This window comes from Rhipicephalus microplus, chromosome 4 (genome assembly GCF_043290135.1).
Source record: "Rhipicephalus microplus isolate Deutch F79 chromosome 4, USDA_Rmic, whole genome shotgun sequence".
NCBI classification, from domain to species: domain Eukaryota; kingdom Metazoa; phylum Arthropoda; class Arachnida; order Ixodida; family Ixodidae; genus Rhipicephalus; species Rhipicephalus microplus.
In genome coordinates this window covers 157,044,405-157,061,062 of record NC_134703.1, presented here as the reverse complement: position 1 = coordinate 157,061,062, position 16,658 = coordinate 157,044,405, and the positions used below count along the sequence as shown (strand labels likewise).

The window sequence follows — 16,658 nt, the reverse complement described above, 5'->3', positions numbered from 1 at the left end:
CAAGTTCCAAGATCCCATTCACCTAATACTGGCCACTTAATTAAAAGATTATTTTTTCAGAATTTGCACCGTTCTAGTCATTATCGACGCTGATATGCTGTTAAAGCATTATCTGTATTTCTAGTACATTTTATTCCTGTCTTTTTGTTGTTGTCGCTTTTGCAGTCTTTGTAAAGTTAATTTGCAGATTGCCTGTTTTATTAAACATTATTCTGTCTTTGTTATCAATATAAATGATGTGTAATAAATAAGCAATGTTGATATGCCCCTCCTCTATGTAATACGATCCTACTGAGGTGGTTTGAGGGTAGTTTGAAGGAAAATAAACCAACAATAAGTTTGGCGAAATATAACCTGATATGGCGAACGTAAAATTACAGCAATAAATACTTGAATGTGAAGACTTACCGTAGCGACTTCCCGTTGCACCTACGAATAAATTTGGATAAAACGCAATTAATATCCGCACAAAGCTTGAAAGAAACGACAAGTAATTTCCCGAACTCTACATGAAAACGTCAGCTGAAGGAATACGAGTTTAAGACAAGCTTTTCTTCAGTACTTCAACGCATAGCTAATAACTTTGTTGGAATCTCACTATGTGGAGCAATGTTAAGGACTCAATTTTTAAAGAAATAAAAATGAGAAACGTGATTCATTCTTCCTAAATGGATCTTGAGCAATCTACTGCTCACGTACATTACAGTCAAACCGGTCCGATGTTTCTCCCCACTGATGCAGTTCAGTGCTTCATAAGCACTTGACAAAGAACGTAAAAGTAGCACTTCTTGTTATAACTTCGTCTTCACCAACAGAGCAGACGACGTTCTTCATCATCGCCAGTGCTACTCAGGAGCTGGCGCTCGCTAAAGGACACGAATCGATCTCTTTCTTTTTTTTTCACTTGTTCCAATGAAGAACGTGTCTTTCACATTTCCCGTTTCTCGTTTCTGAACGACAGCCTATAGTAGCCGGCTGACCTCGAGCTCCACCACACTTTTTCTAATATAACTTGAAAACACACAGGTTAGGTACCAAAACAACGATACACCTCTTTGGAGGTCTGCAAGTGTATGTAGACTTTTTCTTTACACAAAAAAAGGAACTTCGGAAAAACAATAATTCCGAAGAATGTGGTTGTCGTAATCGAACGTAGTATGCTAACACACCGTGCGTCTGATCTCTGAAAGTTTATTGTCTACAAATGTATTTCGCGACTTTTCTATGTTGGATTATTTTTACTCAGTGGCGGTAATCAGTGCCAAACGTGAAACCTGCAATTTGCGGCAAAGTTAATGAATAAACTATAATCTAATACTACATATATTCACCATATCTTTCTTGCACTTTTAAAAGATTTCGATGCGAGATTTTATTGTTTCGCAAAGCTATGTGCGCAAAAGGTCCACGTAATTTTGGCGGCTCAGACTTAAGATTCAGGCGTGAGTAATTTTCATGAAAACTCTATTAGTATACCTCACAACGCTCCTGTGCACTTATTGGATGACAGAAGAATGATGGGATAGACAGTCATATCAATTTGATGAAAACACTTGACTTGCCGTTGTTTCAATTTGGTATGAGTGTTAGTGAGTTCATTTTGTGATTCGAAAAGGAGCTATCAAGTGGATCACTTATGGGAATTTCAATAAAGGGTAGCACACTGATGTAGTGTGCCTAAAGAATAAAACGCATCAAATTAGGATGAAATAGTTTCCGTACTTTGTTTTCTATAGTGTGCAATATGTGCCGTGTTGGCGTAACATTCACTTTAAAGTAAGTCAGAGACAGCACTTTCTTTGCTAGGCACACTCGTCGCGACATGATGCACTGTTTTTAAGTAATTCCGCCTAACATTTCTTACATAAAGATTTGATGTCACCTATTTTGTGGCGTATCGTTAGTACTGAGCATCACGTTAAATTTTGTATACAATATGCGAATGCAACTTCCACCACTGCGTAGTTATTGCCCAAATGGCGTGAAACAACGTTTCGTGAGCCCTAAATATCACGCCGAAGTTGAAATAGTTCAGCGCCCTCTTTCTATCCGCGGCTAAGGAAGGTCATCGTGGTCGAGCCTTCTTTCGTTTGTGTGTCCTATCAAAGTTTTGCGCTGTTTCTTCCCGAGTTAAAATTTGAGTAGCAGTGTCGTATGAAGCGGTTTGATCAAACACTGGCCCCTTCATTCTGCTTTAGTGCACTCACACGGTGCCAGCTTATCGCGATGCGGCTGGTAGTATGTTCTCAGTTTAAATACGAAGCATTTCTTAGGGAAATTCGGCGACTTTGAGCGTATCTATCTATCTATCTAGCCGCTTACGTTTGGATGCTCTCGTCGTAGCAGCAGCACATACCCACGAGCGGGTATGTGCTGCTGGTATGCGTGTATGTGTCACAGGTGACGAACACTCAGTATCTACCCAGGAACGACGAGAACACACATGGGCAAAAAAAAAACGTGCGAGCGTTAAGGAATAACCAAAATCGGTAGCGTAAACCCTACGAATGCAAAAATAAATGTCAGGGTCCCAGCTGGAATCGAACCCAAGCATTCTGCGTGGCAATGAAGCATTTTACCACAGAGCTAGAGCATGTCTCGGAACTACTTTTCACATCTTCGTGAAAGGTCAATAGTGGTTGCAGTGCTGCCTAACCAATTTTATAAACATTACACATGTGCTCCTTTCATGCATTCTTCAAGTCGGGTTAACGTCATTTGTGGTTAGTTGTCATGCGCTGAAGTTGATTTGTGTGGCAGTGTTCAGGGCCAGCATCCTCGCGGGTATCGGCGCTTCATATCAGACTCTGGTGTTGCTAATACGTATGTTCCAATTGTCACTATTGCGCAAGTGCAAATAACTGGTTTTATAAACATCTGCAACTCTTCAACATATGTCTAGGCGTGTAACGTTTGCACATATATTTAGCGTCATTTCGTGACATGTCACACAATAAAATTTGCAACGCGGTCACCTTCCCTCCGCATGCTTCGCATAACGTCGATTCCCAGGTACGTGGCATCTGCTGAATTTTTTCTGAATTAAAAATCTGACTACTTGAAGATTTGCTTGGATTTGCCAGTCACAGGTAAGCCGCTAAAGTTATATTTACAAGCTTAGGAGCGAGATTTCGATTACCATGTACCTCCACAAGGATTATATGCGTACATGGTGACGGAGGAACATGGGGGTGTCACAGTGATATGGCTACTTTTTTGTTTTTGTAAATGCGAACCATTTCTCAGCGAACTGCGGTGACTTTGAATCTATCTATCTATCTATCTATCTATCTATCTATCTATCTATCTATCTATCTATCTAGCCGCCTATGACTTCTAGCTTTCCTGGCCATCTTGACAATGGTATCAATACCAAAAAGGTATGGCATAACGTGACTGTATGAGAAACATTATTCACTAGTCCGAACATGGAAATCATAAATTGTATGCCATGATTGTCATGATTTACATTTCATGGTCTTGTTACTCTTGCAGTGGTTTCGTTCACATGACACTTTTGACAACTGGTATGGTTTATGACATGACTGCATGGCGAACATAAATGACAGACCTTAACGTGGAAATCATGACGTGCATGTCATGCTTTTCATGTTATCACTAGTCATGTCTATACGCCACGCTCAATGTTCGCTCGCCGTCGTTTCGCTAGCTTCACATTTACGAAATCGGGTATCACAGGACGTGAATGTATGGAGGCACATGACTGGTGCAAACATGATAATCATGAGATGCGTGTCATGTCATAACATACCTACATTCCATGCTCATGGTGCAATCACGGCCCTTTTGCTAGCTTCACGTGAACCAAATTTAGTATCACATGACGTAACGGACGCCGAAGGTAAATGACGTGTCCAAACATGATAATCATGACATGAGTGTCATGTAAAACATGACTACATGCTACGCTCTTAGCACGCCCGTGGCCGTTTTGCTAGCTTCACATACAACAATTTTGCTATTGCGGGACGTGAATGGACGACGAACACAAATGCCTGGCGCAACCATGATAATTATGAAGGAGTAATTATGTATGGCATGAATTACATGTCTACTACTGTTGGTGCTCGTATTACAATTGTTAGTGGTGCAGCTATTACGTGACTCTAAACAACATACTTGTAGCTTATCTAGATGCGTGAGTGCGCATAAAATGTCTACTTGTGTTTATTGTGTACTACGGCCGCATCGTAACATTCCGCAAATTTATAGTGACGCGTCCACCTTCCTCATTCATGATTCGCATATCATCGATTCCCACTGTACATGACATCTTCTTTTTTTTTTTGGCTAGTGGTGGCAGAAAAATATCTCGGCTTCTCTGGTAATTTTTAGGTGGTTCCCTATTGCCTAAATTCGAACCAAATCAGCAATAGCTTCTGCCATCGCTGCCGCTGTCGTTCAAGTATACATTACGGTGCCTAAGAAGTGAACTTGGCACTTGTATTACTGAAAAGAAAATACTTTTGAATAAGAGGCTTGGGCTTGCGCTAAAACATTGCACGGCACTTCATTTCGCAGGTCATTTATTCAATAACGTCCTTAAAGAATTGAATTGGAAGTGGACAGGAATACGGAAAGCGCTCTTCATCCAGGCACCTGTGCACTCATCGACATTAGAAATAGCACATCTAGTGAACTGCTTCCATCGTTTTAGTTACCGACTGCGGCTTGGGAATATAAATTGCTCGTACTTCTTCATGACGTGAGAAACAATTGTGCAAGAGACTGCAATTCATGTTTTGATAACGGACACGGTGATTTTGAGCGCAGTATTGCAATGCACATTTTTATTGTGACTGGTACTTTCAAGAAAATTGATGCAAGTAGCATGAGAAGAATGTCATTTCTCCAACAGCATAAAGACCATCGTCGTCGTGCACGATATGATTGTCAGAGACAACAATTCATGCTTCAATTTTATCACCTAATATTTGAAGGGTTGGTGCAGTACTTATTAACCTCACCACCTCAAAAAAGCTCTTAAGTTTACTCATTTCATTAGCAATATCACACTTTTTTTCAACCATTTATGGCTGCTTTTGACTACTTTCTGGCCGGCTAATTTGATTTCATGACTATTTTTATCATTCGGACCTGGTAATCATGGTTCGACCACCAGAGTTTGCGACTCTCAGGTTTCATACTTCAGTAGAAGCTTGGCATGGCATAAGCTAAATAGAGTACCGCGAGCAGAAAGTGCAAAGGGTGGAAAAAAATGCGGCCTCTGAAACAATAAATACCGTAAAAACGTGACAGAATTGGGAACCACATGACGGGCCACGAACACAGAAGTCAGCCACTTTAAGTCGTTTGCTGACTTTTTTTGTGTGTTTGTCAGTAGTGTGTGATGCTACTATATTACATAAACAAAGCATGATCAAACCGAACATATATAATTTATATTGGTACATATTCATACCTTTAGAGCATCTTAACTGCCGACTACCAAAAAAGAGTGAATGAGTGTTGTCTACAGCTTTATGAAAAACAACTTTAAACTTCTTCTTCACCCCCAAAATTAGTCAGATATGATCAAACATTCCTCACGGAAACTTCTGATGCTCACCTTCGTTTTCATCACCTTGAGGTTCTGGAATTAAAAAAGACAACTTAGTGGTCAGAATCACGGTGCCAATTGTGTTCTTGGTCACGCCTCAGTCCCCCTCAGCATCTAAGTTTACGATTTAAGCACCATATTTTTCCAGGAGCATTGTTCTTATCAGTATTCATTTTCATTTATCAATACTGCGGGCTCGTGTTCCATGCAAGGGGGTTAATAAAAATACAGATAAAAAGAAGTAGCAATAAAAGTGGATTTGCCAGTCACAACAACAGCAATACAAGTGATAAATGTTATTTTGCAGTCTGACAACGTGTATTGGTATACGACGATTCCATTCACTAATAGTTCACAGAAAATAATAATACGTAAATATTTTGTTCAGAATTACTTATAGCTGGTACAATTACTACAGCACAATAAATATGAAAAATCTTCATACGAATGGTCCTCCATAAAATAATGCATCTCCCAGCTCACTTTGCAAGATTTTGTGAACGTCTAGGGGTGCAGATAGGTGCACGGACAAATCTTCTTTGTCAGAACAAACCAGTTAATATTACACTTTGAATTCTGAGAAGGTAATACTGACTATAATGAAACCCATGAGAAACATTCTTTCAATTGGAAGGACACAGAAGTGTCATTAACAGAACGAGCAGAATTATCTCTCTGACGCGAATGGGCTCAGTAGATTCTTGCGAGAAGGCTTATTTCTCTTTCTTTCATCGAGTATGCAGAGAACAAAAAAGCTCCTTTCGCACGTACACAAACCGCAGCAACGGAATGCTGACAAGGCATAGCCCCTTCAGGGGCTCTGTTTATATAGTACACATAAACTTCGGGAGTGCGTCATACACCGCATCTTTCTTCAAGGGGCTTGAAACGCAGTGTGCACGTTTGCGCAAGTAGGTGACAACTAATGCTAATTCACCTTCATTGCGCTGCGTATTGCTGCGGAGTATCAATTTGACAGAGACACTACCATGTTCGACGATCGTTCGACGTGTCACGCTCGGGAACCAATGTGAAGAGTATATTTTTGTTGTTGTTGTTGTTGTTGTTGTTGTTGTTGTTGTTGTTGTTGTTGTTGTTGTTGTTGTTGTTGTTGTTGTTGTTGTTGTTGTTGTTTGAAACAATCACATTTAAGAAAACAAACTGTGCATGCATTTTAGGCCTCGTATTTGTTCTTTTTCAGCGAGGGCAATCATGTTACGCGAATTCGACGCGCTTCCACACACGGCATCATCATTCGTGCCGGAAGAGGACATTTATTGTTGTTGTTGTTATAAATACTTACTTCGGGCTTTCTTTTCATTTAGCGCATGAGGTTGGGAAACACGCTTTTTTGCGAGAAAGCTTACAGTGTTAAATAGAAGCCAAAGCTACACTGATGAAACTTTCGAAACAGTAAAGTACCCAGTGCAAATAAAATGAGACGCAGGGAATCGCATAAAACAAATACTCCCGCATGTGAGCGATGCAAAACATAGCCAGCAGCCGATCGTTTTACTATAGTCATTCTTTGTCTTGCTTACCCAGAATTTGTCCCCATAGAGAAAGTGCATATCTAAAATTTTAGTGTGGAAAAAGAAAATGCTACAGTCCCTTCTGTTTAAGTATGTCATGCAGCACACGTTCATACGATGCGGTCGTGGAATGAAAGGCATGTGCAATGCTATCTCTCAGCTGTTAAAATATGCGGTAGGCAGACCTCTCTTGAAACATGTTAATTCAATTGCCATGCATGTGCACACTGGGGGGGAGGGGGGGGGGTGCTAACATCTCTCTGTAAAGTCGTGCGCGCCTTGTGACGTACGTGTTTCGCGTATAGGCCACATTCTGGGGTCCCAACTGCCGAGCGGTAGGCGGTGTTGTGTTCCCGAGCATTTATCACGATCATCATCATCGTGGTGAGCGTGCTCACGCCGGCAGTGACGCCTTGCGGAAAGCCTGATTGGCGGTTTATGAGAGGTGAGCGGCCCTCTTTTGCGCGTAGTGGTTGGCGCAAATGGTTTTCCCTAGCGGTGGATCCGCGGTGCATGGCACCACGGGTCGTCTGCCATAGGCGCTGGTGGTGAATGAGGCTTTGGCGACATTGCCTTGTGTTTTTTGTGTTGTTGAGCGTTGTGGAATATTGTGTAAGGCTGCTTTAGCTTGTTGATCACAATTGATGTAATAATTCGGTTGGTGATATTGTCATTCTAAAAGTAGTCAAACAAATGTGTGTTGTTTGGTTCGCTTTGACAGCCTCTGCTGTGTCATTTTACTCCATGAGCGTGGCGCTCTCCGCAGTGATACCCTACATTGAAAATGCGTAGTACATCTAACAGAGTTACACACACATGAAAGTTGTCAGAAATACAGAAGCAGTGACTGCATGATTGCTTGAGGAGTGAATTAGCGTGTTAACGGGACGTCATAGTAAGCGGCTGAATGCTCTGAGCACTTGTACCGAATTCTTGAGTGTAGATGTAGTCAGTCATTCTAAACAGAGCTTTATGCACATATGAACGCACATCGGACGATATTATAAGCAGCTGAATACTTGTAAAGAGCGCACAAATAATCAGTCACCTGTGAAAAAATCAAATCATCTCAAAAAAGCTCGTAAAGCGACATTTTCTGCATTGGCCTGAGAATTAACCCGGAAAATTACTCACTTTCACTAGCAATATCAAGTACCGATGCTGTTTTGAATATCAAGTATTCAAATCAATATCAAGTACCGATGCTGTTTGAGAACCGACAAACTCAGCATCAATGTCTCTTGAACGCACTTTACGAATCGCGGTACTCTAGCTTGGCTTATTGTGGACACTAACGGTCATTTTACGCAAATGTACTGCCAGACAAAACATTCTGTGAGTTAAAATAGTAAATGAGGTGGAATACGCTGCGCTTTAAAACTGGAGAAGTGGTTTACAATCAAAGCATTTCTACCATATTTTTTGTTCATTATACACTAATGTGTCGCATGAATTTATGCTCAAGTTTTAAGGTACAGACCAAATTTACGAATCCTTGATTTCTCACGGCAAGACAAGGAGGTACCCCTACACCGGTGTAGAATAGCAGGCGAGAGCATACTGTCGCTCAGGCCCGCCTCTGTACTTCTTTGTAAATAAGCCCCTCTGTCTCTTTCACACACAATCTCTCTCTTTCTCTCTTTGTGTTCTTAAATATAGCGACCAAAGTCTGATGGCTGGTGAGTCGTGCCCTAGATTATTTTGAAGACATATTTAAACTGCGCGAAAATGAGAGCACGTTAGACATATGACATACAAACACACATGAATCACTTTGTGTGTCTGCGTTCCATTTGTCTAACGCGCCGTCTTCTTTTCACAGCTTGAACAGAGGTTCCACATAAAGTAACAAACTAGCCCACCAACGTGCATTACTGCAGTCGCTTGTATTTGATTTTTAAAAAAGGCGGGCAATAGACAGTAAGCCTAAATTATTTGTTCAGTGAAAAAAAACATTTGTACTTATTTCTTAGTGCCATTCTCACCTTTCTCCACGGCGCAAATAAAGCCGTTTTTCACGTCGCAGTGGATGTCATTCCACAGAGCGTCAAACTGCCGCATTTCTACACAGTTCTCGTCGATGCTGCTTGGTTCACCATTTTTCCAGTGCTCGTAATTCAGAGGAGAGCCATCCAGCCATTCGTAGCTGTCTAAAAATGAAAAAAAAAGAAAGACGTGCATTTCTTGTCATAGCTACATTGCAAATACCACGCTTGTCAATGTACCAATAAGTTGTCTATATAGCAACACGCAGGTTAGCTTTGATAATACAGCGTCTCCAAGTATATTTTTCTCTTTATCTTCTTCAGGGGTCAGCTGTAGGATCTGTGTTTCATCACCCAGCGAACTTAACCAGCAAATATCAGATAATATTTCTCAGTTATACCATTACGCGCCGAAATAAACTCCTGCGAATGCCCATTCGATTGCCCTATGAACAGCGAACAACTTAGAACGCAGTGTTTTGTAACTTACAGCAAAAAAACATGGGGTATCCTTAAGCTTAGCCTTTAAGAGTTGAATGAGTTAGCTATATCCTGTTCCAAGTGCGCACTTTAACCACTTCGTGCATACTTTTTTGTATAGTGTCACTCAAGAATGTTAAATAGTGAATTACTACAATATAATTTACATAAATTCGAAAGCGGCTTGTGTCAGCGCAGCTTTCGCATATGCCTGCGTTCCTTGTAATGAGTAGCATAGTTTAAACCATGAGCGATTATGCACGTGAATTGTTTTCGAACTCACTATGCATGCATAAAAGAGACCAGCTTAGGGCCATCCAGAGGACCCACGACATAGCCGTGGAATTTAACCTCCCCGTTCCGTCGTGGGAGTAGCCCTCCGGTGTCGCCCCCTAATGGGGATTGAGCGCCGCCTCCAGATATTAATAAAGTTCTTTGCCTGCCTGCCTGCTTGCCTACGTGGTCTTAAAGGAATACGCGCAGTAACGTGTGCTTTTTGTTGTAGTGGGTGGTTGGCTTTAAACCATGACGTCGTTATGATGATCACATATTCTCACGTCCGATGGCAATGTGGGCCTGTACCACGCAGTATTACTACGATATTACGTGTTGTAACGTAAAGCCTGTACACAGGATGCAAGTGTTTGTAAAGCATGACTGTATTTTCACTGCATTGCCACGTAAATTTTTTTCTCAGAATTTTCAAGCAAAAGCATAGCTGTGTGGTTGAACACCTGCTTGCTACGCAAGCGACCTGGGTTCGACCCTCACAAGACCCAAAAATTTTTAATATATTTATTGTGAATCTTTCAAGATGTTGTGTCGCGCACAAAATATTGACTTTTCACTCACTACGGATGACGCTGACTCCAAAATTTCCGACGAACGAGCTATTTAAGGCTGTCGCGTTAATACTCGACCATTATATCTTTGATTGACTTATCAAACGTGTTGCTTTTTTATCAAGTTGTAAACTTCTCACGTCCAGGTCTCGCAGCTGCTAAGGTCGCATCCTCATTTCTGTATTTCTTCAAAAGTACACCCGGGAAAGGTAAAAACTGTGTTGCCAATGACACAATGATGACATTCGTTGGGTTTCAGTGTCCAAAAATTATCATTGGTTTATGAGAGAGATCGTAGTGGAGCGCTCTCGAAACTTCGACCACCTAGGTTTTTTTTTCATTCACCTAAATTTTGACGAATGGGGCTCCAGCATTTTCACCTTTATTGATAATGCGGCCTCATCTTAAAAAATAAGCGGTTTTTGCTAGGATGCGCAACGTCTTTGTAGTTGTTTGTGTGTACACCTCAATAATGATGAGATTTCGTGGATATTGGTGCACGTACCATTGTAACTACTGACGAGGCCGATCCACAACTGGTGCTGCGACTTACGAAGGTACGGACTCAGCCTTCCGACTTCCTCCTTGGAGTGGAAGCTGGCCAGCGATGAGTCTGAAATGAATATTTAGATTATTGTCACGTGGCTGCGAATGCGGAGGACGCAGAATTGGATTTGGCTTTTATGAAACTTTTTTTCTGAGAAGCGCTTGCGCTTGCCTTCACAAGCAAAATATTCGCAAAACAAGCGACGCCTACTGTGCAATTTAGACGGTCAGCACGGACATCGGTCGGCGATGGTTTAACCCTTTCAGACGCCTCTGATGAAGAACTGTCTGTAAATGTATGAAATCGCTTACGACGTTATCTTAAAACACTCAATTATCTATTCCAACAAAAATAAGGAGCAAAATCTTGAATTTATCTGTGTTACATTAACTAATCTAATTAAGGTTTAAATAAATACCTCTTCAACCTGAAGTGATTTTATGGTCACTTTTGGCGTAAACAGAATCAAATTTCAGGCTAGGAATATAGAACAACAAGACTTTACTTGCGGAAAAGACTTCGTTGCCGCTAAAGCAGGGCGATAACGTCGCGTGGTCAGGCCCATATTCAGAGGCACCACTGCCTCTGGTCATCCTTTCAGCCCACCTGAGTAGCCTCAGCTTGTCTTCAAGGGCAGGGCGGAACAGCGTTGCCTCCCACCTCCATATGCTGTTATCCCCTTCCTGCTCTTTGGTGTGTACCGTAAATTTAATGCAAATCCCATTTTGGTTACGTCTATTTTAAGAAAAAATCTGCTTTTCACATTGCTTGCTCGAAGCGGCACGTCGAACGGCTCGTTGAACGTGGTAGTGGCTACATAAAAGTGAGTATATGTATTAGTACACTGCAAAGTAAAGGTAAATTAAGACAAACTTATGAAGCAGGATGTTGAATTCATCTAATGTACATTATACATTGCTTTTCTTTAGCCTCTATTTGGCGCAAATAGCAAAAACGAGTGGTGTGCACAATTGTGTACACAGCATCTCAAAGGTTTAATCGTCGGCGAAACGTGTCATATCTTACACATTATTGGTGCACGAATCCCGCATTATCACTGCTTCTTGAGTTATCTCCTGCAATGCTCTTGGTTATGCCAGAATAGCCCGATGTAACTCCAAATTATTCTTATAAATGTACGTGGCCTGCACTGATCACTGGTAAAGGTATTTTAGGGGGTCAAGTCCGATTACATAAAATGAAGAAATTAGCATGCGTAGCGACAGCCTCTTCTTATGAGCATCGTCCCGATTCTTTTTAGTAGTATCTGGACAATCCCACCGATCCCAGTGATACAGCGAGCACGCCAGCCCAGATGTCCTGATCGCCTTATATACTGCTCCAAGCTGTCAGTGGTGTCCACCAAGCAAGTTTTGAAGATCACAATGTCGTTCAATCGGAAAAAGCCTGCCCCTCAAGCTCTGTCAGTGTGCGTTCATAACGCGGTGCAACGCCGCCTGTACTGAGCAAAAGCCGAACGGTATGACGTTGGCTCGTACAGGCCTACTGAAATCTCTCAGTCTCACTTGTCGACTAAAATTTGCCAGTTGTCTTTATTGAGGTTCATTGATGAAAAATGTTCTACGTTTAGTCGATACAAGTCGTCGTTGCTCCATAGGAAGAAAACACCGTTTCATTTAGTAAGTTAGTTCAACAGAAGGAAAGTGTATATCTAAATGCTGGTTTTCTTTGTTAGACACTATAATAATGAAAACTAACACACCATAATGCCAGCGAAGGTGTATAGGACGTTATTAGAACTAATTGTATTGTAATTGTCAAGAAAGGTGGGCAAAGCATAACTTGCCACCGGCCGGATTCCAACCTGTGACCTTCCAATAACGTGTCCGATTCTCTGACACTAAGCTATGGTGACGGTCCTCCCGCCTTTCACTTCATTGGGTATATATGTGCACCTAAACGTGGGAGCGTCAGTCAGCGTGACCTGTTGCTATTACGGTGAGTGTTCGCACTTGGCGTAATGGTAGGTGTTCGCTGCTGGCGCAAAAAAACATCTCTCTGCGCCAACGTTTGCTTACTTTTGCTGTCGCAAATGGCGAAGGACTCGTTGAAAGTCATCAGGCGTTCCGTTTCCAGCCAATAGCAGTAAGGGTTGCCCACGTCAATCCAGTTTCTGGCATGTTTGGGACAAGCGCCATCATGATGCTTCACTTCGGGGGGTTTTTCTGCAATCAACAAGCAAAGTGTGCCGACATGAACATATTAGTCAACAGTGGTGATGACATACGAAGACATTTCTTTGCACAAGAGAAGGAAGTTACATTTCCTGACGTTCCTGAAATTGTGAGGTAACCCGCTTCGCATTTAAAAACGAAGTAGTTCACCCTACTAAATGGTCGCTTTTTTGTTTCTTTTCTCTTCTCATTATTCAGCAAGGAAACTTCGAAGACTAACTTGAAACGCAAGAAAACTTGTGAATGAAAAAATATAATTTTTTTTCGAGGAGCCCATATCTTTTTGAACACCACCGAACTGATTCAAGAGTCAACCAAGCAAAAAAAATTATACGGGATTTCATTGTGTTTTTTTATTCCTTTGTAATAATAATGACCTAAATTCAAGTGCATCAAAGTGGACTAAAAACACTTCCCTTCGGAGTGAATCGAAGCCACATTTTACAGATTACATATCTATCATACACACGCGCTACGTGTATAGCCGCCAATGTCTTCAACTATTGTGTGGGGGTGGTGACTTTGCTGCGTGTCAACGCCATACGACGATCACGAGTTTCAAACGAGGCGAAGATAAGCGCATGCCCACAAAGCATGCTCAGCAGCGAGGCATCTGCTAGGCTGTTCCTTTTTCAGGGCGCAACCGCATATCAGCGCACTCCAGTTGGACCACGTTCTACCGCTTATCTGATCAGTGCAGGGGCGCGGGAGTATCTTTAAATGTTATTTCATCGATTTGCGGCTTAATGTCCATCTTTGATTTGATTGATATGTGGGGTTTAACGTCCCAAAACCACTATATGATTATGAGAGACGCCGTAGTGGAGGGCTCCGGAAATTTAGACCACCTGGGGTTCTTTAACGTGCACCCAAATCTGAGCACACGGGCCTACAACATTTCCGCCTCCATCTAAAATGCAGCCGCCGCAGCCGGGATTCGAACCCGCGCCCTGCGGGTCAGCAGCCGAGTACCTTAGCCACTAGACCACCACGTCGGGGCGTCCATCTTAAAAAAAATTGGCAGATCTTACTGAAAGAGGGAATCGATGATATGCGAAGCACGATTGAGATAAGTTGATATGTCACTTTAAAATCATCACCACGTTACGAGGTGGAGGTAAATAATGAAGTAGAGGATTTCCGTGTCATGATTATTAGGATTCGATGTGTCGTTTACCTTCGTCATCTATTCGCGTCACGTGATACCAAACTTAGTATATTTGGAGCTAGCGAAACGGCCATGAGCATGCTATGAGCGTGGTATGTTGTCATGAGCTTAGATGACAAGCGTGTCACAATTATCATGTTTGCAAGATTCATATATTTTGTCATCCATTGGCATCACGTAAAACCAAATTTGGTATGTGTGAAGCTAGCAAAACGGCCGCGAGCGCATCATGCAGGGCCCTATACATAACCATGTACCGTTGACACGCGCGTACAAAGGGCACAGCAACGCTACGTTAGCGAAACGCGAGCACTCTATAGTCTGACGCCAGACGCGACCGGCACGACCAGCGTCTGTCGGCACGGCTCGATGGCAACAAGCGTGAAATGCGACTTGCTGCATTTCGCGCCGATCTGTTACCTATTATAGACGGCCGCGATACCAAACTGCGTCTCCCACTTTTCGTGACGCAGAGACACTGGACGCGCTGAAACGCACATGCGCCAAAGGAACGCAGCGAAGCGAGTGCCTGCGAGTATATGGCAGGGCCGGTGCCTGGCGTGGCAACACTGGCGTGACGCGACGAAATGAATGCCGGCGAGCTTTTTTTTTTTATTTTTTTTTTTATTTTTTTTTTATTGGGCGAGCACTTGCACCGCGTCACGTCAAAATGTATTGGCGCCGTGAGTGTGGTATGCAGTCATGTTCTCACACGACGCGCATCTCATACTTATTACGTTTGCACCAGTCACATACCTTCGTTATCCATTGGCATCACGTAATACACAATCTGGCATATGTGAAGCAAACAAAACGGCCGCGAGCGCATTATGAGCGTAGCATGTAGGCATGTTGTTACATGAAACGCAAATCATGTTTATCATGTTTGCACCAGTCTCATACATTCGACATTTATTCACATCCCGTAATACGAAATTTGGTATAAGTGAAGCGGGCGAAACGGCCGCCAGCGCATCATGAGCGTGGCATGTAGTCATGTTGTTACATGACACGCATGTCAAAATTTTCATGTTGGGGTTGGTCGCTTGTGTTCGCCATGCAATCATGTCATACCATACCAGTTTTGCAACAAGTCCAGTGAACGAAACCACCGCAATAGCTGCAGAATCATGAGATGTAAATCATGACGTTCGTGACCTACATGTCATGATTACGTTATTACTAGTCAAATGTGTTTTTCATACAGTCGGGTTATGCCATGCCAAGTTTTGTATCGATACCATTATCGAAACGGCCAGAAGAGCTAGAAGTTGTAGGTGGCTAGATAGATCGGTATACGCTCAAAGTCGCCGAAGTTCACTAAGAAATGCTTCGCATTTAAAACTCTTTCGCTACTCACGCTGTCTGTTCGTTTCAGATGCGCTAATGTGAGGTGGCGTTCCTAAGAATGAAGAGCCTAGCAGACGACGCACCTGGCTGAGCACGCGTTGTGGCCACGCACTCACTCTCGCCCTGTTTGGTACTCGGCACCCTTGTACGGTGCTCAGGAAGTAAAAATTTGCCGCCCACAAATGATCGTTGAAGATTTGTGTGACTTTACCTCCGCCACACACCAGTGCTGCCACAAAAACAAGTGCGGGTTTTGCTATTATTGTTCCAAGGTCAATGAGGATGTTCTTCGATACGTAGAAATGAACAAAAGCGCAAAATGCACAAAATCGAAAAATATTACGCTCATTATATAACACAAATCATCACACGCATCCAATGAACGGAAAAGAATATAGAACAGAAAACAGCACGCTTTATCACTTCCGTATTCTAGGCGATTGGGCAATGACTCCTAAAGATGGACCAATATTTAAATCATATGTACCAGGATTAGAGATAGAGAGCAAAGAAACGACACAGATCATTTGTGAAGTTGTGCAATTCATTCCGTAACACAAAAATCAGGCTGGAGGGAAGTGTCGAGCTGGGCTGCATTCTTTGCTTTAATTTCGCTTTCTTTTGCCTTTTCTATCTCACACTGCCTTTTACATAGCTGTTGTTCGGTGAGATGGTACCAACGTCCTGGAACGGTGAAGTTAAGTAATCCGTTATTACCGTGACCACCGTGATTAGCCCCGGCAAAGTCTTGTTGCTACGCATCCATTTTTTTAGAGCGTTTCCAACAGAAGTACAATTTTGTCAGCACCTCAAGACAAAGCGAAGTAGTGATCTTAGCCGAAGCATCGGTGTCGCTCGTGGCATTAATCTATGTTAAAAATAGCTATGCGACGTACACCTGCCAAGAAGGCTGCCTGAATGCCTCGTCTGCCTGTAACACTGTACTCCCCGCTTTCCTCGCCGGGGGCAGACACGACA

General features: G+C 42.5%; 1 protein-coding gene across 2 annotated transcripts in view; it reads right to left on the bottom strand.

The window, feature by feature from the left end:
- Positions 1-16,658, bottom strand: part of LOC119172442 (macrophage mannose receptor 1) — a 51,851-nt gene that overhangs the window by 2,795 nt on the left and 32,398 nt on the right. Inside the window, exons 8-12 of one of the 2 annotated variants that reach the window (XM_037423553.2) lie at positions 13,007-13,153; positions 10,926-11,033; positions 9,099-9,263; positions 5,591-5,614; positions 409-429 (exon numbers count right to left, since the gene is read on the bottom strand). In XM_037423553.2, coding sequence (XP_037279450.2) covers positions 409-429; positions 5,591-5,614; positions 9,099-9,263; positions 10,926-11,033; positions 13,007-13,153 — 465 coding nt within the window. The remainder of the gene's footprint in view (positions 1-408; positions 430-5,590; positions 5,615-9,098; positions 9,264-10,925; positions 11,034-13,006; positions 13,154-16,658) is intronic. The other variant, XM_075893805.1, reaches the window with a different exon arrangement.